Source organism: Armigeres subalbatus, chromosome 3 (assembly GCF_024139115.2).
Source record: "Armigeres subalbatus isolate Guangzhou_Male chromosome 3, GZ_Asu_2, whole genome shotgun sequence".
In the NCBI taxonomy this organism is placed as follows: domain Eukaryota; kingdom Metazoa; phylum Arthropoda; class Insecta; order Diptera; family Culicidae; genus Armigeres; species Armigeres subalbatus.
The window spans coordinates 303,070,818-303,097,404 of NC_085141.1; the positions used below are offsets into that span (position 1 = coordinate 303,070,818).

Here is a 26,587-nt window from a genome sequence, read left to right on the forward strand (position 1 = left end):
CCTATTAATAGGCTCGGAAGCCTCCTTTCAAAAGACTCGGAAGTCCCCTTTCAAGAGGCTCGAAAGCCTCCTTTTAAGAGGCTCAAAAGCCTCCATTCAGGAGACTCGGAAGCCTCCTTTCAAGAGGCTCAAAAGCCTCCCTTCAAGAAACTCGGAAGCCTCCCTTCAAGAGGCTCGGAAGCCTCCTTACATGAGGCTCGAGGCTCGGAAGGCTTTTATCAAGAGGTTCAAAAGCCTTCTTTCAAGAGGCTCAAAAGCTTTCTTTCAAACCCTTCTTTCAAGGGACTGGGAAGCCTCCTTTCAAGAAGCTGAAAAGCCTCCTTTCAAGAGGGTCGGAAGCCTCCTTCAAGAGACTCGGAAGCCTCCTTTCAAGAAGCTCGAATGCCTCCTTTTAAAAGGCTCGAAAGCCTCTACTCAGGAGACTTGGAAGCCTCCTTACAAGAAACTCGGAAGCCTCCTTCCAAGATGCTCGAAAGCCTCCTTTTAAGAGGCTCAGAAGCCTCCATTCAGGAGACTCGGAAGCCTCCTTTCAAGAAGCTCGGAAGCCTCATTTTAAAAGACTCGGAAGCCTCCTTTCATGAGGCTCGAAAGCCACCTTTCAAGAGGCTCGAAAGCCTTCTTTCAAGAGGCCCGGAAACCTCCCTTCAAGAGGCTCGGAAGCTTCCTTTCAAGAAGCTCGGAAGCCTCCCCTCAAGAGGCTCGAAAGCAACCTTCCAAGAGGCTCGAAAACCACCTTTCAAGAGGCTCGGAAGCCTTCTTTTAAGAGGCTCGGAACCCTTCCTTCAAGAAGCTCAAAAGCTTTCTTTCAAGAGGCTCGAAGCCTCCTTTCAAGAGGTTCGAAGCCTTCTTTCAAGAGACCCGGAAGCCTCCTTTCAAGAGATTCGGAAGCCTCCTTTCAAGGGATTCGGAAGCCTTCCAAGAAGCTCGGAAGCCTCCTTTCAAGAGGGTCGGAAGCCTCCTTCAAGAGACTCGGAAGCCTCCTTTCAAGAAGCTCGAAAGCCTCCTTTTAAGAGGCTCGGAAGCCTCCTTACAAAAGACTCAGAAGCCTCCTTTCAAGAGGCTCGGAAACCTTCTTTCAAGGGACTCAGAAGCGTTCCAAGAGGCTCGGAAGCCTCCTTTCGAGAGGGTCGGAGGCCTCCTTCAAGCGACTCGGAAGCCTCCTTTCAAGAAGCTCGAAAGCCTCCTTTTAAGAGGCTTGGAAGCCTCCTTACAAGAGACTCAGAAGCCTCCTTTCAAGAGGGTCGGAAGCCTCCCTTCAAGAGGCTCGAAAGACACCTTCCAAGAGGCTCGAAAACCACCTTTCAAGAGGCTCGAAGCCACCTTTCCAGTGGTTCGAAAGCCCCCTTTCAAGGGACTCAGAAGCCTTTCAAGAGGTTCGGAAGCCTGTTTTCATGGGACTCGGAAGCCTTTCAAGAAGCTTGGAAGCCTTCTTTCTAGATACTCAAAGCCGCCATTAAAGAGGTTCGGAAGCCTCCATTCAAGAGGCTCGAAAGCCTTCTTCCAAGAAGCTCGAAAGCCTTTTTTCAAGAAGCTCAAAAGCCTCCTTTCAAGATGCTCGGAAGCATCATTTCAAGAAGCTCGAAAGCCTTTTTTCAAGAGGCTCGGAAACCTTCTTTCAAGGGACTCGGAAGCCTTCCAAGAGGCTCGGAAGCCTCCTTTTAAGAAGCTCGAAAATCTCCTATCAAAAGGCTCGGAAGCCTCCTTCCAAGAAGCTCGGAAGCCTTTTTTCAAGAAGTTCAAAAGCCTCCTTTCAAGATGCTCGGAACAGTTGATCGAATCGTAGATTACGGGAACACACTTCACTGGAATTAGAGAGGAATTAATTGATACAACGCAGCTGTTTTCGACAATTGATCATTCCCGTCAAAAATTACATCTCGTTTCATTGTCTCAATCGACGCTTTGGCCTATGTAAGGTGAACTTTCCCAAAGAACCCATATTTTATAAGCCACTAACTATTTCAAAAATCGAAAACAAAAGCCAAAAAAGTGCTACACGTGTGAACCGGCCTGAAACATTCACCCGATGTTCGTTCAAAATCGAGCAAATGTTAAGCCAATCATGAAAAACAGCACTTTTTTTGTTTAAATTTTAAAAATACTTAAAGGCTTAAAAAAATATGGGTTATTCGGGGAAGTTGACCTTAAATAAAATAAAAAATCGATTGAGCTAATAAAAAAAAATCTTGGAAAGGTCAATTGTAGCAAGTGTCAGACATATCGTTGAACAGTACTTCTCGGCGGAGTCCAATGGATCAATTTCAATGAACCCGCAATTAAATCTACGAAGAGAGCTCTTGCATGCTTCTTATACACTTATTCCTGCAGGAGCTTGATATGCACATGACCCGTTCAGCTTCATATTTAAAAAATAAAAATGTACACTGACTCCACAATCATGGGTCACACATTAATATGAGTCAATTTCATTTAACCTATATTCAAAAGGGAATGAGTATTGTTGCAAAGTTATTTATATATGTAAGTGTAAATGTAGTACTGAAAAATAAGAATTTTTTAAACCATGTCATTATCACAAGAGCCATTCTTACCACAAAACCTGAAAATAAATTTCAACTGCTATTAATTACAAATGAGAAATGATTCAATGTTGTAGAAAAAATAATATATACAAATGAAATATACCAAAAAAGAATCATACATTAAAACCACCAGTTGTTGCTTATGTGTAAAAAAAATCAAATGTGCATTATGAGTTACGACAATAGAAGTAAGTAAAAGTGTGTGATTGATTAATGAATAAAATTTGTAAATTTTGTTAATTTGAGTATGGAATAAACTAATCGAGTTACTGATATGTACAACCAAAAAGAACAAAACTGAAAGTAACTGCTTTTCACAAGAGACACAACTTCAAAATCCACTATTCGGAACGCTATAGGAAACAGTGCTGTACTGCCTTTGATTACGACTAACGGAACAATGGTGTATCTCGATGGAGTAATGGTCATGATGTGCGCAAGATGGTACGAGCGGGCGAACAAACGAACTAACGAACGAGCGACATAACATCGATACATGAGTCTATCCAAGGTTGTTCGATAAAAAGATAAAAATGAAAATTCGTTCCCGCTCGATTTTTGGAACTAGGCAGGCCCACTCACACACCACGCACACGCACTAGTCGTTTCATGAAAAAAAATAAAAGGTTTGACAAATCATAAAGAAAATCTCAATCGAACGAATTTGATGCTAAATGTTTCTAAATGAAAACGCAACAATGACTCTCTTTGCTTCACTAAGTTTTGTGTTCCCTGACGAGATATTGAGCTACTAGCGAGCTAATAAGGCACTCTGTGGTTTTATGTATTTTCTTAACATTAAAATTTTAGCTTTTTCGAACATTGTGAACCCATGTTTATCATTTCATTGATTCAGGCGAAGGGAATCCATTGTGACCATGGGGCCGCAGTGGAACCGCTTCGAAGCATTATCGGATCCCTACGCAATTCAGAACTCTTTTTTTTCTGGAGCCCAAAGCATCTTTTGGACCCCTTCGGAAACGATCATAAACCAATCAGTAAGCGTCACGACAATGGGGCGCTGCAAAATCCAATTTCTCTCTCGTCGGGCTTGGGGGCCTTTCGCCACCACACGATCCGATTTATGAACGTTCGAAAGAGTCTAAAGTTTTAACGTGCTCAAAGTTCAAATCAGTTTCTGGCGGGTTTGTTTACGTGAGAGTGTATCGAAGCTCGTCTGCGACTGAGTCGGACTGGGAGGCCTTGGCGGCGAAGTATTCCATGGTGTTTCTATAAAAAAGAAAGAAAAAAGAGAGAAAAACAATAACAGAAAATCTTCTCCAAGCAGTCAGGTTTGTGGGCCGAGCACGGCGACGGACGAACACGACGCTCCCCATTTTTGGGACGTCCCGGTGCGTGTGAATAAACCCATTCGGTAGTTAGAAAATCGGTAGCAAATCAAACGAAACAAACCAACTCCAAATGTTTGTCAGAGTTGTATGGAAAATAGTAACGCAAAAATTAACTCACACGGTAGAAATTCAACAAAGCAAGAAGGTGAATAGTAAAGTATGCAGAAACAGATCGTAGATACAGTAGGGCGGAACTTATTAAGTGGCAAACTCTTTTCCTAGAACTTTGAAAAAGAACTACCCGAGGCAGTAGATAACGATTATAAGATGTCAAGTAAATTCTAAAAAACACACAAATAATTCATACTAACATCAATATCACACGCTCAGTTTAAATTAATATTTTTATCTAGCAAAACACATAAAATATGATTAAATATTTGTAAAACCTGTTGAATAGAGTCAATAAGATAAGTTCGTACTACAGTAAAGGCAGGGCCGAATTAAGCCCGAAAGGGGCCCCGAGGCCGACAGTTTGCGGGGGCTTTAAAATGTATTAAAAAGGTTGATTTTGGTACATAAGGTTTCATGGGAGCCCTAGGCCACGACCCCTTTAAATCCGGCCCTGAGTAGAGGAAATAATTACAATGTCAGACACTAATTTCCATTAAAAATAATCTTATGAGAAGCTAAAAATGTTGATTCTTAGCAATGAGGTTTAGTTTAAAGTTTGCCTTGTAGCTCAAAAAGAAAGGAAAAGGAATGATTCCGCTTTTAAAATTTATTAAAGGCTAGTGCGTTGCTGAAAAGTACTGTACAAACAGATAGTACACGGAATGGACGAGGAATGATTCCGCACTGAAATTCCTTATGAGCAGTACGGAACTGACAAGTAGAGAAAATTTCGTAACGCTAATAACGCTTGCTGGATAAAGTAAATGGAGCTGTCTCTTTTCCTTATAGAGGAACGGTTCGGGACTTCATCTCATAGCTCCCATTTCCATCTCATCAAAAACAAAGCAATGAAAAGCAATTTAATTTGTTTTTTTTTTTGTGATTTTTTTCAGCAATGAGCACGCATGGGCGTCGTACACTAATTACGTAAGCACTTTTGGGGGGAGGGGGGTCTGCCATTTTCTTACGATCCATATAAATAAAAAATAATTTGTAGGAAAAATCTTACAGGGTTGAAAAACCCTGAAAAATGCTTACGTAATTAGTGTACGATCCCATGTGAACAAAAAGAAGCGACAAGATTGGTGCTGTATTCTTCTGTTTTGCGATGAGATGAATATATGTTCAGTGAGATGGAAAACGGAACAGTTCCCCTAGATACGGAAAAATATTTCGAAATTGGACATGGTCGGGGTTCAGCGAAACCGCACCAAACGCCTTTTTTTGACTGGTTTTTGATATTTTGTTCGTAGAATGAAAACCATTCATTCAATTCATTCGTTCATTTGTTGCTAGCAGAGAATGTAAAATAACAACATTGCCAATGACAACAACATTGTCCTCTCTTGTAGATGTTGGGACAAACTCAACTCGCAACAAGCGTTTGTCCCAAACTGCAACAGAATAGGACAATGATCGCCTGTCGTGCATTTTGAGAAGTAGTCGGTTTTCGATGATGTTTTTGGTTAAATAAGTATCAGTTATCATAGTTTAGACATAAACTTAACCATCTGTTGACATTATTGTTGGTTTACTTCTGAAACATACAAGTTATCGCAGATTGAAAAGTTCACAACAATTTCCTCTATATGTTTGTTGCAAATAAAATGGAACGCAACAATGTCTTTATCCTCTGCAGATGAGGACAAAGAGTTATCGCTATTCTCTTTTGTCGGTTGTTGTTTGCATGTTTCAGCTACAATTACATTCCTTGGTTGCTAGATATCCTCAATTATAGGGTAGAAGGATATCCAATACGATGTGTGAATTATTGGATCTGCTACACGAAAATTTGTACAAAAAAAATGTATTTTTTTGGCGCTTTGGCTGAACCCCGACCAATTTTTACTTTGGTAATTTGATCATTTTTTCCGTGAACCCTTTCCGTATGAGCAGTGTACTAGGCTTAAGCAGTGGAACTGATAAGTAGGTCAAACGTAACGCTAATGACACCTGCAAAGTAAGGTACATGGAACTGCCAATTTTCCTTGCGAATAGAATTTCCTCCCCATTATTCCGCAAGGACAATTGACCTATAATTGAGCAGCTCTCAAATTCACTTCATGTTTAATCAAAAAATGATATTAAGCCCAACCATGCATACCATATGTATTCGCATATCACAGACAAACACGTAGCTTTTCTTTGGAATCGTTAGAAAAGACATGCCATCTATTATCAGAATCTCAACAATGTCTTTCGGCCATGATTAATTTCCGAAACGTACAGGGGTAACGGCTCAAACCTTGGCTCATTATGCTACGGTTGAGCACATTTATCGTTATAAATCTTCATATATTGCATTTCCAATCAGAATTATTCCACCAGCCGGCTTGCTTACATTTGGTTTTGACGCCAAATAGCAAAACACGACGATGAATGTTCGCAATATCTCATTTAAACCAGCGAAAGTCTCGATAGAAATGGACAAAATGTCGGCATCCTTGTCCCTATCAGGTGGATAATTTTTCAGCCCACTTGGGACGAGTGATTGTTGATTTCGAACATACGAAAGATAAAGATGGGTTGCTGTTTATAGTATCAGTCATTTTGCTTGCGTTGAATAAAGACAGCATGCAAACAAATAGAGAAAATCAAATTATCTTTTTGAGCGTGAATTCTAATTGGTTGCATGTAAAATACTACCACACTGATTGTGAGAGTGCGTTTTAGATTCCCCAATAGCACGCTTACCAAGGACATGCTATCGAAAATCCTATTATATGAATCATTTATTTCCCAAATATTTACCATATATGCAAGTGAAAAAGTTTAGAAAAATGAAAACTGTATTAAAAACTCCAATTGCAAAAAGGCTACATGTTCTAGCCCTCATGCTGCGCCTTCAAACAAATTGCCTAATTTAATTATTGGCTGCCGCATAATTTTGAAATTTACTGCTAGTTGAAACCATGGCAGCTGTGTTGCTCTCGCTCTCGCGATACTCTCAAAGAAACTTTTTTCCGAAACGTAAACAATGCTTTAGGTGGGGATGATGCATAACGCACTACTGAAGAAAGCCAATTGTAAAACTTATTCTAGGCAATTCCTTGCTTTGTACTGTGCATAAACAGTTATAACTGTGCCAACTACCTGATATTATTATACAATTATTCATAAATACAATTATTGGATGCTTGTTTTTAACTATGCCTGCATTGAAGTTTCATGATTGGTACGTGCGTTTGATTCCACTCCTCTCTATATCGATCAGCTGTTGCGAATCCTCTCAAAACTCTCACGTGCTTCAACTTCCCGAGTTGAAAGAATACTTTTTCGGTATCATTTTACAGATCAAAATACTTTTTGCAATCAATAATAGATCTAAATTATGATGAAGGTATTTGTCAAGTAATTTGACTTTAAATTATTCACATGAAATGACGTTGAAAGTTTATCTAATGAAACATACGATCCATTGTATCTTTCCACTATTAAATGAGAATGCTTGTAGGATTCGTGCGAAAGATGATAAAACTAAATATTCCTACACTAATTAAATCATTAATTTGCGAAATTATGAAGAAAATGGTGTATCGAACCACGAAAGGTTGATGCTTGAATCGCTTATGCTTGAATCGTAGTTGGGGGCCGTAAGGTAGGCAATTATTTTTGGTATATTCTGCAATTTAAAGCGATTATATCGTGATTCGAGAAAAGCATCATGAGGGCCCATTCACAAACTACATGACGTTTTAGGTTGTGAGAGGGTACTTGTCTGAGCGTTAAGGACTTTATAAAATTCAGAACCCTACCATACATGAAGCATTACTAGAGGCTTGGTATGGGTTGATTTTAGCGTTATGTAATTTGCGAATGAAACTTAACCGCTGAGTGGATTAACCTGTTTTTACAAAAATTCTCAGCAACCTAATCGCCAGCATCGGATATTCTATCTGCAGCTTTCGGTTATTTTCTCCAGTACGGGTTATTGGTGAGAATGTTTTGATTTTAGAGTTTCACCTATACTAACGTAGTGCTACAAATCGAAAGCGCATGCCATCATTTGGCTACGGGTGCCCCCAGTATTGTCCAAAAAAGTTTTGGTTAATTATGTCGCTATACTAATGGAAATTGTGAAATAAAAATGATAGCTGACATAGTGTGGTTGTTATCCATTCATCTGATGTGCGAAAGCAGGTATGTTCATTCAGAAAACTCTTTTATTGGGCAAAAGAAAAACTCTAGCACAGCCAGCCTGCATAAGTCAACGAAACATGGCTGCTAAAAAACCGAGTCAAAGTGATTTTTCACGCAAGATAATTCCTTTTAATAGTTTAAGAAGTGTATAAATTTAGAGTTATGAAGCAGATATATGTTTGATACACTTTTCTAAAGAAGCAGTGGTTAATATCTCCGTACAAATCAACGTATTATCGCTGAAATATTGATTAATTTGCGTGATGAGCCAATGTTACATCCAGGCCCAACATTACCGCCGGTTACCCTAGTTCTGCAAAAATCATTTTCATCCTCGTCAACTAAATAGAAACGACAAAGGCAAAAAATCCAGAGGCATATAAACTATCGAATAAAATCAATTCTCAGAGCGATTGAACACTAGAATCTTTTTTGGCACTATCGCGTTGCACAGATACATTTTGAATAGCCAACAGTTTTGCCGCCACCGACATATTTTCCACATCGTTTCAAATATGAAGAAGTCCTCAGAATTTCTCGATTGATCCCCACAGCATCACGTTGGAACATCAGATTTTTTTTCTGGAAAATGACAATTGAAATTTTAAAAAGCTACCTATCCGTAAAAGCTAAGAAAAAAGTCCGTGAAACCGTGCTTACCTCTGCGTCAAAAATCATAGGAAGAGCATTTGGAAATAGGTAGGTGTCATTGGGTCTGGATTCACACTGATATGTGATGTGACCTTCAGAGCTTGATTAACAATAATATGAACAAGCAATAATTTATCTATTTATTAACCGCATTAAGTAGAACCTAACATTACGATGACCGCGCGATCGTTCTGCGTCCAATATGAAACACGAGCAAACGCGACCTCTCATTTGTTCGAATAGTTCCTTCGGTTGAAAAAAATCGGTTGGCCGAATAGCTCAATTGGCTGCCATATGGCAGAATGGACATTTGGCCGAAAGTGACGTTCGGCAGAATTGATCATTTGGCAGAACATGCCATTTGGCCGAAAAGATTGTTTTGCAGAGAGGGGCGATTCAAATATTTTCATATTTTTGGACCCCCTTTTTCAGATTTCTAGACCCACCTTCCTCCATTGTCACGATTTTTTGTATGCCTAGTATACAAAAGTCTTGGACCCCCCGCCCTTCCCTAAAACCGACGTGATTATTGAACGATCCGAACATTTTCCGGCTAAATGGTTTCTGCCATTTTAACAATCTCCTGTATGTGTGAAAACTGTTTCGGTTCTTAAGCAGATGACAGGACTATTACAAAATAAAAACACTTGTAAAAACGTGGCAAGGTGTGTTGAGAACATCGGGTCCACTCAATTGAAAATTGTGGCAAAATTTATAATGACAGTGGATATGTTTATCTTTGCAACTCCATCTACAATTTGTGCAAGGGTTCTATGCTCTAAGGAAATTTCCGTAGATCTACGGAATTAGGTGCTTTCTACGGATCTACGGATCCGTAGATAAAACTTCTGAAATTTGAAAACTTCGGCGGAAATCTACGGATTTTTTACTAGCACACTTTTAGTTTCAATTGATCTGGTTTCAAATTTAGTTCAAGTTGAGTAAACAATATGTAAGTTCCTGATATTTGGGTTTCTATTTAGAGGGAAAGACCGTTACAAATATTTTTTGAAAGCTACGTCCTATTAGTCTCCGAAAAGTCAAGGGGAGATAATAATATTTTGTATGATCCATGAAGCTTGTTGCAAATAACTAATTCATTCAGTGAAGTCGAACATCCTATTTAAATTCTTGAATATCACTCTTGCTTTTGTGTTATAATCATGAAGCTAAGTTTGAATTAACGTGTGTGCAATATTTGTGGAATTTGAGATTTACCCTCAACCAGTTGGAAGTTAGTAAAGGAAGGTCCCAATGATTGAAAGCGAAGGAGGTAAGCCAACTACCCAACATTTGGTCCTTCGAACCGTATAATTTCCCAATAATCCGGCTCGAAGGACCATTATATTGAATTACCGGACCCTCTTCAACATAGAGAGAGATATTTTGAGTGCGCTCCCTAAAACGTAATTATTTCAAGGCTCAAGCAAACCCAGTCGTCTGGATTCTTGACTGCACAATTCATAACACAACTCAAACATTTATTGAACATTTTATTACATATACATCATTGCTTAAAAATGTATACTGGCGGAGTTCAACTGGGACACAATGGTGCACGCGACCCAATATGCTGAATATTTTCCCTCAAATTCGTTTGTTTACGCCAAAATTGTTCTTAAAAATGATTTTTCGCCAATTTTTAAAAAATCCTGGAGGAAGTTCCCATTTGACATTTCAATGTAAATTCCTTTGAAAAACCCTTCAGGGATTTATCCGGAAGTTCCTTGAAGAATTCTTTTAGAAACTCCTTCGGAAATTCCTTTAGCAATTCTCTCAGAAATTCCTTTAGGAATACTTTTCGAAAATCTACTCAAGATCTCCTTCGGAAAATCCTTCAATAATTTTTCTTGATTGATGACTTGTGAGGGAAGTCAGATTTTTTCTTTTTTTGGAAAAGATGTTTAATTTTGATACACATAGTTAAGTTTGCCATCTTAGGGTGTTTTTAAGAGATATTGCGAAAAAAGATTCGGCTGCCGGTGGGACTTGAACCCACACTATTCCATTTAGTACACGGACGTATTACCAATTATACAACAGCTGCCCTTGCGAGAAGTTGTTCTATAACCAGCTCATAACGATGGGATATCAGTTAATTCCCCGTATCTATCGAATCTGCTTTAGCAACATTTCACACCCTTTTCCCTCTACCCAACTATGTGTATCAGAATTGAACAACAGTCGGTTGCGTTTGAATCACAAACATGTGCTTCTATTTGTCGTATTGAGGCGGATTTGCTTCTGCAACGACAATAGAGACTCGCTTGCCACCGAGCGTCCGTCCAGCTGCGGTGTGTGATATTGCAGGGTATCATCGTTTCTCTTTTTTTATTGATGACTTGTGAGGGAAGTCAGATTTTTTCTTTTTTTGGAAAAGATGTTTAATTTTGATACACATAGTTAAGTTTGCCATCTTAGGGTGTTTTTAAGAGATATTGCGAAAAAAGATTCGGCTGCCGGTGGGACTTGAACCCACACTATTCCATTTAGTACACGGACGTATTACCAATTATACAACAGCTGCCCTTGCGAGAAGTTGTTCCATAACCAGTTCCATAATCTTTCAATAATTAATTTGTATTCTCCCCCCAAATTACTTCTAGAGGAAATTCCAAATGATCAACTGAAAAAATTTCTGAAAAGCATAAAAAAAAAATCGGGACCGATTTGTGATTTGGGCGTAACTTATTTTGTAGACTGCAAGCGTTTTCACCCAAAACTATTTCCCTTATCTGATAGAGGAAAGTTTAATTCGTCGGACGCATATCGTGGTGTTCTCGTGAATTTGGCTTCCAATGTTAGTTTACAAAATAAGTTACGCCCAAATCGCAAATCGGTTCCGAAATATTTCTGAAGATCCCGCATAATCATGGACCATACGTAGACCGCATCTGTTATAATTGAAGAGAATAAGTGGTATTGTAGCGATGGTCTCACTAATAGTAGTCAACTATAAATGGACAGTCTCATATACTGTTTCAACAGTAGCTCAGATGGTAAACGACCAAACTACCATATGAGTAATGGGCGGTTAAGTATAATTAATATTTAAATCTGGTCGTTTTTTCGAACAAAATTTTCGATGTACCATACATCAGTTGGTAGATGTACAATTCAAGAACTATATAATTACACATCGACAGCATGTTATGTATTAACAGTAAGTGTTGATGTAGGCTTGGTATGGTGAATCAAGCTTAAAATTGTATGCTAACAATGAAGTGAATAGTGACAATATATCTTATAACACATATGTAATTTTGACTGCATGGCATGTCGTTTTTCATTATGCGGGATATTTCTGAAAATATTACTAAAGGAATTTTAGGAAGAAATCCCTTTATAATCCTTAGAAGAATTTCTGAACAAATTTCCGGAAGACTTCTTTACGGAACTTACTAAGGTTGTCCTATAGAAATTTCCAGGAATTTGTGAGAATTTAGTGAAATTTGAAAGCAAATCCTTTAAAAGGTTCCGAAGTAGTTTCTGAATTCATTTCAAAGGATTTTCCAAAGGAAGTCCTGTTGGAATTTTAAAATTAATTCATTGAATAGTTTCTGAAGGAATTAAAAAAAAATAAATGTATGCCTGAAGAATGTTTTGGATGACCATAGAATTGTTTAAAGTATTTACAGAAAGATGTAAAAATTTATGAACTAACACCAGGATGATTATTTCATGATTTTTCGAGGAATTGCTGGAGGAACTCCTGAATTAAATTGAAGTTTGGTAATGGATGGATTGTAATCTTGATTTTTTGGGGGTTTTTCTTGGTTTGTAATCTTAGTTTCAATGTCAAAATAGGGTTTTGTTTTACTTCTGTACTGGATTAGTTCTGACTTAATATTTCTTACTGCTGACACCAAATTATGAATGAACTAATACGTTAAAATTGTTGGTGGACCAACATTATGGCATCGCCATCGAAAAATAAGAAGTCCATAATATTAAACTGATTCTATATTGAAATTTTCAACAGAGTTCAATAAATAAAGTATGAAAACGGTAGTATCAACTTGAAACAGTTACTGTCAAAATAAGTATATCAACTGCCATAACGGCGAGTGTGGAAGTATGTGTATAAGCCACTATCTATTTCTTTTGGATTTTTCATAAAAGATAGGATATAACAAGAGTAACTATAAATTTTGACGGTTACTAGTCTTGTTGTTATCTACTTTCTATCAATGCATAGAAAAAGTTGGAGATCAGTCATGTTCTGTTCTGTATACTAGGAATGTGGAGGAGCGCCGAAATAGTGCCAGTCAAAATTTTTGAGCGAATCTACGGAATTGATGTTGAAGTAATCTGGCATCGCTGCGTGTTAGGGCAAACAGCTTTTTCGGGCATATTACCAGTTCGACCGAATGTCGCGACCGAAAGCGACCAATGCACAATTTCCGTCAAACCATTTTCAACCTAATAACCGATTCGTACGAAGCGTTTGGTACGGGAGGTCCACGCTTTCTTTCTTTCCCCTCGATTCCGGGATATGAGGGTACTTCGGATACTCAATTACTCCAAAGTGGCTTATATTCCGGAATTATCTCTGCGGCACGTACACGAAATGGCCTTCCGTCGGAAATGTCGTCCAGCCGAACTGATCATTTGGCCGAAACTGCCATTTGCCGAAATGGTCTTTTGGCCGGAAAGATCATTCGGCCGAAATGGTCGTTTGACAGAAAAGGCCATTCGACCGATAATGTTTTTTGGCCAAACGGATAAACATTTGACTATTGACATTTTGACCATATTGTTCTTCTTCTTCAATGGCTCTACATTCCAACTGGAACTTGGCCTGCAACTTAATATTCTATTAGCATTTCCTCAGTTATTAATAGAAGGCTTTTTTGACAATATTACACATGAGCCAAATTGTATTTTCTGCCAAATGGCCCTTTCTGTCGAATGCGATTTTCGGCATGATTTTTTGACCATATTACACATGGGCCAAATTGTATTTTCTGCCAAATGGCCCTTTCTGTCGAATGGCATTTTCGGCCTGATGTTCGGTCAAACGACCTGTGCAAAACGGCTTATTCGGTCAAATTACCAGCCGTATGCCGCGTTGGCCAAATTAAATTTTTGATTAAACCGTTTTCGATCTAACCGTTTCGCCCAATTCATCTCGACCAAGTGCAATTCAACAAGATGACCTTCGACTTGACGTGTTATTCAGCCAAATGGCTTTGCACCACATGATTTTAGGGCAAACCACACTTTACTTTTTGAAATAATTTGCCATGAAAGTTCCGACGAATTTCCAATGGACAAAGAATTTTCCGTAGAAATCCAGAGAAATTCCTTCAAAATCCAAAAAAGTTCCGTTGAAATACCGAACAGTTTTCGTGGAAATTTTGAAAAATTTTAGTCGACTGATGTGTTTTGTAAACTGCTCTACTTTACAAACTTTTATTGAATATGTTTCAAACTGGTGTATGAAATTTGTCATCGAATTAAAAAAAAAGACATTGCGCACAAGTTTCATCACCCCAAAATATGACCCATGCAAAATTTGAGCTCAATCGGACATGATTTAGGGATGCCTTAAATTCATCATAGTTTTGAAATTTTTACCCATGAAAATTTTCCCAAGAGGGGACCCAAAGGAAAAGTCGAAAATCGAATTTTTGTTTTTGATGCCAAATGACTTACGTAACAAAAAAACGTAAACGTCGAGATCTGATGCCATTTGAAACTAAATTAAAAAATCGATTTTTTCTCTTAGAACATTTTTGGGACTTTTCAAAGTCACGAATAAATCAAAATTTTGATGGCAAGATTTTAGGCATGTGCTAAATGGGCTAAATCATGTCCCATATAGCCATCAGTATTGTAAATCATTTTTGCGAGTACTTGTGGGGATAAAGTAAGGCGAGGAAATTGATGCTTTTTAGGTAATTGTCAAAGTTCAATCAGCACCAAGCACTCGCCAGATAACATTGAAGCATATTTTGTATGGCAGCTTTTCAAAGATCGACGATTAAATTAACATGCTTTGTTTGTGCTTTAAATGTCAATATACTGCCGTTAATCGCATATATGTCCCATCTTTGCTGGGTTTCCTATCCATATGTGATTCACGGCAGTATAGGCACAATCAACATTTTTTCAAAAACAATGTTTTTAGTTTAAACCCAAAATAAAAACTTATGTATTCTTCGGGGGGGGAAGAGGAATTTAATTTCTTTTTGCTCTTTTTTCGTTTCAGAGAGCGAGCAAAGGCGCTTAAACCTAGGCTATTAGCCAGGGCAAGGCTAATACCTTCGCCCCATCCGAGGAAAATCATCGGCAAGGATAATGGAGTGACATACATTTCTTAGCAAAGTCACTCCCAACGTATTTCCACAAATTTTCTATCATTTGCTTATAATGATACTCCTAAACCACATACCCTACCCACCATCCAATTCCTTGACATCTATGAGGGCGTCGGTGAGTCGCTGGCCTCTCGTTAAGTAAATGTCATATCATCATTTCCTTCCCTTTCCTAGTAACGGAGAAGATGGGCGGCCGGCAATGATAGCTTTCATGTTTTATCATTTTGGATTTCAATTGGATTTCCATTGAATCCCAAATGGAAATCCATAAGCAATTGGGGTAAGAAAGGTAAAGAACGATACATGATAACTATCAGTATGCAATCTACGAAATACTCCGTTACAACGCAACGCAACGCAAACGCTAAATGGGCTAAATCATGTCCGATGGAGCTGAAATTTAGCATGGGGGAATATTTTAGGGCTTTGGAAATGTTTACGTAACGTCCGGTTTTTAAATTCGATGAAAAATTGTTTTCGCCATAAGAATTTTTTTCAAAGTCCCAAAACAGTCGAATTTTTTTTTTTTCAAAAAATTCTCATAGTTTCATGCATTTTGAGTCCTTTGGCATCAAAAAACAAAAAAAAATCCCCCTTGTGAGAAAAAAAATAATAAAGTTTTGATTAATTTTGAGCACCCCTAAATCATGTCCGATTTAGCTCAAATTTTGCATAGGGGGATATTTTTTCATTTTTACATCTATAATTTTCATCATCTAGAATCGATTTTTTTTCAATTTTTTTTTAAATGGCGTCAGATCTTGACGTTTCATGCATTTTCAAGTCATTTGGCATCAAAAACAAAAAATCGATTTTTGACAAGGGGGGCCTTGGGCCTTGACTTTGATGAATTTTAGGCATCACTAAATCATGTTCGATTGAGCTCAAATTTTGCATGGGGTCATATTTTGGGGTAATGAAACTTGTGAGCAATGTCGTTTTTTGAAATTAGAAAATGTCATTTTTATTGGCACACATGATCAATGGTCGATCTTCTGTAACCTACGAAAGACCTTGGAATCACATAACATATAGGCATCATTGCCGTGGAATGTGGTCCTTCCATGATTTGCGAACGCTAGCGAACCTAGCGGTGGAAGTCAAACTTTTCTGAGCAACACGCATTAGACAGAGCAGCATCGCATGCTTTGCTGACTCTTTCTTTCGCCTTTGATATACGGGAGTGCCGTTCGTCGTGTTGAAAAACAAAAAGCCTACTTTGAAATTTGCAGTTTATTCTATGATGCCTATCTGTTTTGTGTTGGAATCGTTCTCGACAGTAAGCTTCGTTTTACTGAGCATTTCTCATCTCAGTAACCATTACTGAGGCCAATTTAATAAATCAATCTCTTTTTACTTTCGAAACACCTACTAGTACAAGTCGATAAATTCTATCACAGTCAGTCCAGTCTGTGATACAGTGCTGTCCAATACCGCTTAGATCGCGATAACGAATGATGATTAAACAATGATTTTGTAAATACACATTGGGAGACAAATTCTTGCTGACCCAAACATTTACTGAGAAAACCACGGTTTTTATCCGACAGATTAAGATTTCCTCCATCAGATAAGATATTTGTTTTGGAGAAAAAGTACGCGTAATTCATGAAACAATGTTTGTTTACAAAATTACGCCCAAATCGCAAATAGGTCCCGAGGACATCTTTGATTTATTTTTAACGAATGTTTCAGTATTCTCTTACAACATTATCACTACATTATCGAAATTGAAGCGTTGGAACAATATCTGGTCATTATAGACATGAGTTGATTGTATGGAAAGAACTAACCATCAAGAGTTCAAATTTTCCAACTCTTCTCCGGACCAAAATTTGGTCAAACTATACCTAAGGTGGTCGCCCCACCAGCGCGATGCAGATAACGAGACCCCTGCAAGGTATGAAACTGAAACTAGTGACGAACGTTAGCGTTAGCATTGTTACGGTCAGGGTAGAAATATTTCACAGTCAATGCAGTGAAAAACATGGATCTCAGTATAATCTGCATTCGCCTTCATCGCCGCCGTGGTGAGTGCGACTGGGTGCAGCCGAAAAATCATTTCCAACACCGACAATTCAATTTCGCATTCAGCCACTCACAAGTCGCTCTGACATGCTGCTCAGTTCGCGCCTTACCGTATGACTGTGAGTGGCCCATTTAAACGCGTGGTGAATTTTTTCAATTTTCTGGGTGAATGTGTACATTTTGCTGTGGTAAATTTCATCTTCGCGGCGCAGTGGGTGATGTGAGTTCTGTTGTTTACTTTTCTGCCTCTCCGGGAATGTGAGGTTGATTTCAAAGCAGGAAGAAAATAAAAAAATGATATAAAAAAACATCACCTTCATCCAGTGCTGCCGAATATTTACAACCCTGGTTACGGTATACTTCGTAGATTGGCACTAGTGATAATCATGTTTGTCTTTTGAAATCCCTAAGTAGAATGCTATCAGAAATAAAGAAGGGGAGGGATTCTTGATTTCAGTCTAACACAGAAATAACAAAAGCATAAGGATCACTACTCCCGGCCACGCCCATGGTTATCGTAACTAGTTATATGAGAGGAAATGTTTATGTAGAATTTACTTAGTGAAAGGTCCCGACTGGCGACGCACTCATAAGTTCTACGGAGTTGGTGTTTGGGTAGGGTAAGATAGGTCAAATATGTTTGCCTCAAGCTAGCATTTCGACCCATAGCATATGTTGTTTATATGTTTCTAATTTAAACTCTTGCCAGCCGGCTGAAACGAGTGACGAAGATGAAAAAGAGAACGTTATTTTTGGCAACCGAAGCTTAACTTGTTGCGCGAGGCTTCAATCTGAGGATGCAGAAGAACATTTTCATTAAGTAGCCGTTAGGCTTTTAAGGTGGGGCCAAAGACAAAGTTTGCTGTGGAAAACTATGGTTTTAAAACAGTTGTCTGGCGTTAGATACAGATTCTTTTCCAGTATCTTAAATATGAAGTCCAATAAAGAGTAAAAACTGAGGATTATGTATGTACAATAATTGAATGCGGACTACAAAAGATTTCAGCGTACAGGAATTCGGCCAGAGGATTCAAACATGTTCACTTGGAGTAATCTTTCATAAATTCAATCAGATATTCTAAAAGTTTCTTACTCAGAGTTTCTCTTCAAAACTTTTCCAAAAAATTCTGCTTTTAACTTTTACAATCAAATATTTAGAATGTGTTTCAGGAAGAATTATCTGAATTATCAAGAAGTATCCAAACAATGTTTTTTTCTTTGTTTTGTCAGGAATCCCCATAAAAGTTTCAACAGGAATTCTCAAGCCCTATAACTCAGTAGGTATAACAGAAAAGGAATTATGACAGAAGTTCGGAAAACTGATTTGTTTTTTCAAAGCAAAAGCAATTTCAAATATTTTATTGTTTGTCTTTTACCGATAAAAATGTTAAAACTTATTTGTGCGTTTCGCTTACCGGCGCTGAAGCGGATATGCATCGGGTGTAATAAGTAATAATTTATTTAATAATGAACCCAATATATTTATAGCCCCCTTAATTGAATGCGAAAAAAGAAAGATTGAATTCGTGATAGAGAATAAAAATGCAAACAAATAATAATAGCATGAAGAACAAACCCAGCAAATAAATAAAACTCCAACAACCTTTTCGAACGCCACGCGACGCGCTTCGGGAGAAGAGTCGATGACCTAAAAATTGGGGTGAGAGAACACAACGAAAATGCAAAACATCGAATCGACGATGTCTTCTTTCTAGTTCTCAACCTCATCGTCTGGTTATCCACTTTTCTATACATATAGCTAGCGTGCTGTCTATCTGTACCAGAGTCCAGTTCGCGAAGCAACAGAGGAACGAAATATTCGCCTCGCTGAATCTCAAGGCTATGTGTGCTGTCTGGCGTTCGGTTGCAATTAGAATAAATCGCTGAACCCGAAAGATGACTGGGAGGGGGAAGCGAATATTCATCTGAATCTGGTCGAATAGAATCGACGGCGACACGACAACTGGATCGCAAACTATGAACGACGCAGACGTTACTCGTTAGATATGTAGATGATGGAGACGTCTTCCCTATATTGAAAGGGAGATTTAGAAATTAGGTCACGCATCTTACGCAGTTTCTAATATACGTAGAAAAGGCTGTGTGTGCGTAGAATAATGGGACGAGCCCCTGCAACCTGATTGTTGCGTAGATTTATGTTGGACCCGAAACAGGTTATTTATGTTCTGTTGAGTTGACAAAAATGCGCAATTCGGATACAGGTGTTTCGATTATGTATCCTATCTCGTCGTAGTTTATTTATTAGTTCAGGAAAATGACGTCTTTAATAGGACGGATTTTGTTGGAGCTGACATATGTCGTTTTCGTTTTTGCGGTGTAGCTACCAGTGATGCCAGATTTGAAGACATGTCTTCAATTTGAAGACATTTGAATCTCTGTGATGACATTTATTGCATGAAGACATTTTGAAGACTTTTCAAAATATTTGAAGACTTATCTTCTTATTTAAAGGTACTTGAAGACAATCAATAAGCTAATGATGAACTTAGTTTTAAAATTAAAAAATCACTTAAATAAAGGAGAAAAAACAATAAGCCAGTGAATAGAAAATATAATTTGAATACTAACTTATAAATCCTGCGACTTCTATATGCAGAGTATATAAATATTACAAAAGTTATACATAATAAGCTAATGTCCCGGGCATAAAATCTTGAACGCCAAAACACATTTACACTGGCCGGTTGATAAGCTTGTCATAAGACGAGTTAATACAATCTCATTGAATTCCACCACTTAATTGTATCTTGACAGATACGTATTTCGACCTCAACAGTAAGGCCGTCTTCAGTGTCTCGTACTTGACTCGACTTGACGATTGATAAGGTTGACAACTTCAACACATTTTAGACGTCAAACGTACTTTTTTATGCGTACTTTTTGTGTGCTGATTCAAAAATTTACGATTGCAGCATTCGTTAAAATTTTCCTTGGAAGCGGTGGCGTTTTCGACGTGTCTGTTAAAAAGGACTTCGATCATTGCATCTGAACCATTACGTTCTGAACCAACCGATCTTATTTGATCTGAACGGCAAAAAAGACAGAATTCTACAATGACTTGATTAAATCTATATTTAACTGTTGGACTAGAATCATTTTTTTTTTATTTCTTCATAATTCATCTGATCTTTTCGTATGGGCAAATAAAGGAATTCCTCCACAATTTAAACGGGAGATTCGTGTCATTTACCACAAGATTTTGTCTAAGTTCTTGCGGGGAGATCACGTGAACTACCACAACGAATTCTTTTTCATTTCCACAAGAAATTTGTCTAAATTTTCGTGGGATGTACTCCGGATTTGTATATTTGAAATTCTAGGGATGTCTCTTCGGATTTTCCATATACCACATTTTCATAGAAAGTTCTAAATTTCAACAGGAAATTGTTTTAAATTTTCTCAGTAAATTTTATTTAGTATCCATGATCGAAAATTCTTACGAACGTCGACAAGAAATTGAAATTGTTCTGGTGTTGGATGGCTATTTTTCACAATTGCCACGGTAAATAATTTGATGAATAAAATCAGAGAAATTTCATAAACAAATCCGCCAGAGTGTTTTTAAAGACTCAGTAGAAAGTTCAGGGAACACTCGTTACACTTTCTCGTTGAATTCTTCCTTGAATTCCTTTGGTATATTTTCTAGAAATATCATTGGACACTTTTCCAGATTTTTATCTGGGAATCCTTCCAAGAATTTCTCCAGTAAATCCCTCTCTGGAATTATTTTTGAAATTCCTCCAGGAATTCGTCCGCAAATTCCTTCAGATATTTTTCAGAAAATTTCTCCAGAAATTCGTTTAAAAGTATTTCTAGGAGCCATAACCATAAGTTCGTCCAGAAATTTCTCCGTAGGATCCTCGAAGAATTCTGTCGGAAATACCTCCAGTCGTTCCTCCACAAATTGTTTCTTTCACGACTTCCTCCACCGGTTCTTCCTGCAATGCCTCTCAAAACTCCTGCCGGCATTCGTTCGGAAATTCTTCTCCAGGAATTCCTCTTGATGATTCTCCAAGTATGTTGCCGAAAGATTCTCCAATAGTACCTCTGAAATATACTCCGAAATTTATCTGTTATTTCCTCTCGCAATTCTTTCGGAAATTCCTGCAGCAATACCTCAGGAAGTTCCTCCAAAAAGTTATCCAGAAGTTCCTCCGGAAGTTTCTTCAGGAGCTCCACTGGAAATCCTTTCAGTAATTGCTCAGGAAAATCCTTCAGTAATTCCTCTAGAAAATCCTTCAGTAATTCCTCCAGAAAATCCCTCCTGAATTCCTCCTGAAAATTCTTCTGCAATTCCTCCGCAAGTTCCATGCTAATGGAAATAGCATATCACCCGGAAGTTCCTTTAGAAATTTTTCTGGAAGTACCTTCAGAAAATCCTTTAGATGTTCTAACAGCAATTCCTCCGTACCTTTTAGGAGTTTCTTTAAGAATTCTTCCGAAAAATCCATCAGGCAGAAATTTCTTCAGAAAATCTTGTAGAAATTCTTCCAAATACCTTCACGGAATTCTTAAAAAAGAAACTCAGAGGAATTCCACATAGAAAATCCGGTAAGATTCATTAGGAAAATCGAAGGGAAATTTACTGCCCTTATTCGTGAAGATTTGAAGGAATATTCTCTTGAATTCTAACAATTTGAGTGTTAATGCTACAAAAAACAAGGAGATGCTTGAAATTACAAACCTGTTGGATTTTGAAATTTCTCATTGATAATCGTAATTTTGATATTGAAGACATTTGAAGACATTTTTACACGACTGTGAAGACATTTGAAAATATCCCCTGGCATCCCTGGTAGCTACACTCGTGCTACACTTTTGCACCGAAAATGTTCGTTTTTGATTTTCGTGCTACACCAGTGTAGCATTTTTCTTGCACTGAAACAAGCAGTGTAGCACCAGAAAAATCAGAGTGTGCCGTGTAGTGTAGTTTGTTGTTAAGTTTCTCCCGTTGTTATTGTTTTCTTTTTATGGTATCCAAGAGGTATTTATAACAAACAAACCTAACTGCACTCAAAACGTTCGTTTTTGCCGTGCAAAATGCTGCACTAAACGGTGTCGCTACACCTCAAAAACGAAAACGACAATAGCAGTCAGCGATTCGAACACTATAATCAACCCATGGCAAAGCAAGCAACGCTTTGACAATCAATGATTCTTTCTGTATTGTACTCTTAAATAAATAACAACTAAAATAGACAATATTCAAGTTTTATTTAATGTGAAAAGTACAACATTTGGCGACGAGGATATTAAAAATTCAGCGCTCAACAAGAACTGTTGTGAAAACTTAATCCCCGGAAATTAACTTTGATTGAAAAGAACTGTTATTTTTTAGCAATGCTAAACCATGAAATGGTGAGACGACATCTGGGAAGGAGCGTCAAACATAGTTCTGGTCTTAACTTACAAGTTCCAATACTCATGCTTCCACGGGTCTTCCGATGACAAGCAGTCTTCACGAAAACATGAGCGGCGCTGAGCTTGTGTGCAGTTTTTGCCAGTGCATGTTTATCCTGAGCGCGCGCTCTCTTTCAAGCTCGTGTTCACCGTCAACATTGAACATGGGTGCGAAAAATGAACGCGGTGCGGTTCAGCTCAGGCTCGAGCTCAAGCTCAAAACTTGGGCTGTGTGTTTAGGCTGTGTGCTCATGGAGCATGCTGTGTGCTCAGACTGTGTGCTTAGGCTGCTGTAAACTGAGGCTGTGAGCGTAGGTTGTGGGCCGAGCGTGAAGCATCACGATTATGCGGCAGTGCGGCACGTTTCATATGCGGCATATATAGTTGAGGTTGAAGGCAAAAAACGATTCGGAGCAGGATGCCTTTATTGGGGCCTTGATTCAGAGTTTGTAGATGACAAGATATAGTTTCAGCATTTGTAGATAAACATGGCAGCATTGATTATTTTACGATATAAGTAAAATATACAATATTTTATTGCTCTATGTTAAACGATATGCAAGATTTTATTGCTTGAATATTTTTCAAATGTGTGCATCTGACCTTGATAGAAATGAGTAGAAGTATGCGCAAACCTAAATCTCACTGTACAGAATATTTAAGATTTATTATTCATATCATGAATTTTTATTTTTGTTTTTCATGAAGATTTATCAGAAGCATTTGAAAACTACTTTCTAAAAACTGGTCTATATGGAAGCATTGGAGTTCTTTTTCTTTATGATTCTTCTCTCGGTTGTAAATGCCTTAGTACGTGGAGAGCGTGTTACGTTTTATTTATTAAAGATTGTAGAAAATAAACCGAAGCTTGAAGCAAACTCATTTTCACATAAAAATAAGTGTGTTAGCAAAGATACACATGATATTATTATTTCTGTTATTAAAACTATTCGACTCAATTGGGGAGATGAAACGCATACAATCTTTCCAGAAAAACTAAAACCGTAAACATGTTCAATAAACGGCAAAAAAAAATAAATAAAAGCAAGCAACATGTTTCGGTCCAGTCTAAGATGTTTTCGGGTGGAAAACATTCTCGACACTCTGGGCATAGTTTATTCATTGTGTTTATCGCAAATGATAAAAAAATACACCTTCATTCAATGGCAGGCAAGCTTTCAATTAATAACTGTGTAATGTAAATGCTAATAGGGAACACTAAGTTGGGAACTAATAAGGAAAATAGCAGTTGGAATAAAAATCCATTGAGGAAGAGAAGAAGATATTTCGATAATGTTGTCTATGGGTCAACCTATTTTATTTTCCACAAACTTTCAACAGATTATATTGAACATATTGAATAGTAGAGCGGAGAACCAGTTGGACTGTACCCCCAATTTCCGTCCGCAACGTTTATAACTCGGCCGTCTTCCAACCATATGACTTAATTTTTTGTACATCACTAGAAATCTGCAGATGCTAACTGCGTACTAGAATCCAAGTAATTCAGTTCTAATGCGCCCAAGTAATAAGCTTTGCGGACGGGAATGGTTGGTGCTGCCCTAATGGTCCGATAGCCTAATACAAAAAGTCCGTGATTTAAGATTCTTGCAGTAGTTTTCAGTAATTCCGGTTTCACACGGATACTTAATCAATCGTTATGTAAACTTCTGATCGTTGCTATTTGCAAAAGTGTTGGCCAATATCGGGAACTTGTGCGGCATTTTAAAATATGACCGTGTGCCTAATCGTTTGAATCAATACACTGAAGTCAGTTTTCACACGGACAATATCCCGTATACGTATAGGATACGTATATCCCGAAAACCGCATAAAAAACAACTTAATCGAAAACAGTTTTTTTTGCGATTTCCACTTATACAATATGAATCCACGTAAAAAGCGACCCCAGTATACACATTCATAATAATACTATTTTTACTTGTGTTAAGAAGTGTCAGTGCAAGTTAGTTGGACTTGAAAAGCAAATTATATCAAACTTATATATCGAAATTTTCACCTTTTTCGATGTCGAAGAAGAAGGAGAAAGATAATATTTAAAAATATGACACAAGAAAGCAACCACATTAAATTTGGAACTCTAAAAGTAATTTTATTTTGATTTATCACACTTGATACACAGAATAAGAAAAGTCCAACTCCGAAGTGCTAACCGTTTTAAAATAAATTGATTTTTGAATTTTCGGGAAGAGTTTTTAAAATTTCCTCGTATGCTTTCCGGTCCATTTTTTTTGAATAGCATCTTTCTGCTTCTCTTTCATGCAACATCAAAAAGACAATACCTCAGCAGTATGAAACAATTGAATAGGTAGATCGATTTTAAACTGCTGTACTGCTGTAGGCGTCAACTGCCCAGATATCAAAATTAGTATCTCACTGAAAATATAAGGTACACTGGGGGAAGTGGAAAAAGGGGGTAAGTGTAAAAATCGACTCGAAAAATTGGAATTGTACATACTTCACAGTTTTTACCACATCATAGCATCATGCAATGTTATATTTTGATGCTCACACTAATACTATGTTGAAATTTGTATAACACATACACTAACACGGTTAACGCTTGAACTGTAATTTTAGATTTCGCGAAAAAATTGATATTGGCATTCATAAAATAAATTCTTATTTGCACCAATTGTTCTTTTTCAAGTGAATTTATATCACAGGTGACCATTATAATACAATTAAACTAATCCCATTCAATTGGTAGTGGTTTGTACCAAGAAAGCAAATAATTCAAAGATTTTACACTTACCCCAGGTATCAAACACTGCTCGGGAAGTGGATAATGTTCTAATTATGCAATTTTTTCTTCCTTCCAGGGTTTATTTCGATAGCTAAGAATCTTAATATGTTTCCTTATTTGTTATCATGGTGATTCCTGTGGTGATTGGACTCATATAAATGAGAAAATGCCTGATTAATCCACCTATCGGTACTGATGCCTTTCACATATTTTCCATGTGAAAAAAAATATATAAGAAAGTTAAAAATAGCACTGATAGGTAAATATATTGTTTAATTCACATTAATTTTTATTCCTAACAAGTTTTGCCGTTGAATGCAATTTTTTGCGAACAAATCGGTTAAGGACAAGTGCTTAAGAATAGCTGATAATTTTGTACGTGCTTTGCGAACACACATACATACAAATACGCACATACACACATCATCTCAATTCGTTAAACTAAGTTTATTAGTTTATAACCCTGTAAGTCCCATTTTTCCTTTAAAATGTTCATCTTTGGGGCGAACATATAGACTTTACGTACACTTAGTGTCCGAGAAGGCAAAACCAGCCTACCAGCTATTACGAGAATTCCTTGAGGATCTATTCCGTTAAGGTAATGAAATTATTCCACAAAAGATACTCAGAGTAATTATCGTATTGATTTTAGTAATATGTAACTACTCATCACTATTGAAGGTCAAGGCAACATGGGTTTTCCACTTACCCCATTCCACTAGGGAAAGTGGAAAAACAACTCCTTATTTTGAAATCTATTTCCATAAATTTCAAGCAACCAAAATGGTATGAATTACCGCACAGTTGGAGCAAAATTGACTGTTTTTGATAGTCCATTTTGATTGAACGCATTTAAATCATTTAAACTGGTTTTACACTAATTCAAACATGTACTATCGATTTTTCCTTTTCCACTTCCCCCAGTGTACCTTATAAGAAATTCCTCAAACAATGATGGTTATTTAAAATATGACTGAAATATACTATCACCTGAAAAGGCGAAGTACTTTAAAATAGCTTTCTTCTATGCTACACAAGACGTTGAAGTTTTGACAAACCAAACCGTGCATCAATAAACAAATGTTCAGTTTATCGCAGAAGTGAACATAATTTTTTTTTTACTTTTACTTATCACAGAACCAATGAAATTCAATTTTATAAAACTAGAGTTTTAAATGAACATCGAAATCACATACCAAAATGTTAAAGCCTAGTTCAAACCAATGTCTGTGGATTGGAACTAATGGT

The 26,587-nt window shown here is 37.5% G+C and overlaps 1 protein-coding gene across 10 annotated transcripts in view; it reads right to left on the reverse strand.

The window, feature by feature from the left end:
• LOC134225031 (protein argonaute-2) overlaps nt 1–26,587 on the reverse strand; it is a 151,124-nt gene that overhangs the window by 16,902 nt on the left and 107,635 nt on the right. For all 10 annotated transcript variants that reach the window (XM_062704775.1, XM_062704778.1, XM_062704776.1 and 7 more), the window contains one exon: nt 3,699–3,773. In XM_062704775.1, the coding sequence (XP_062560759.1) occupies nt 3,699–3,773 (75 nt within the window). The remainder of the gene's footprint in view (nt 1–3,698; nt 3,774–26,587) is intronic.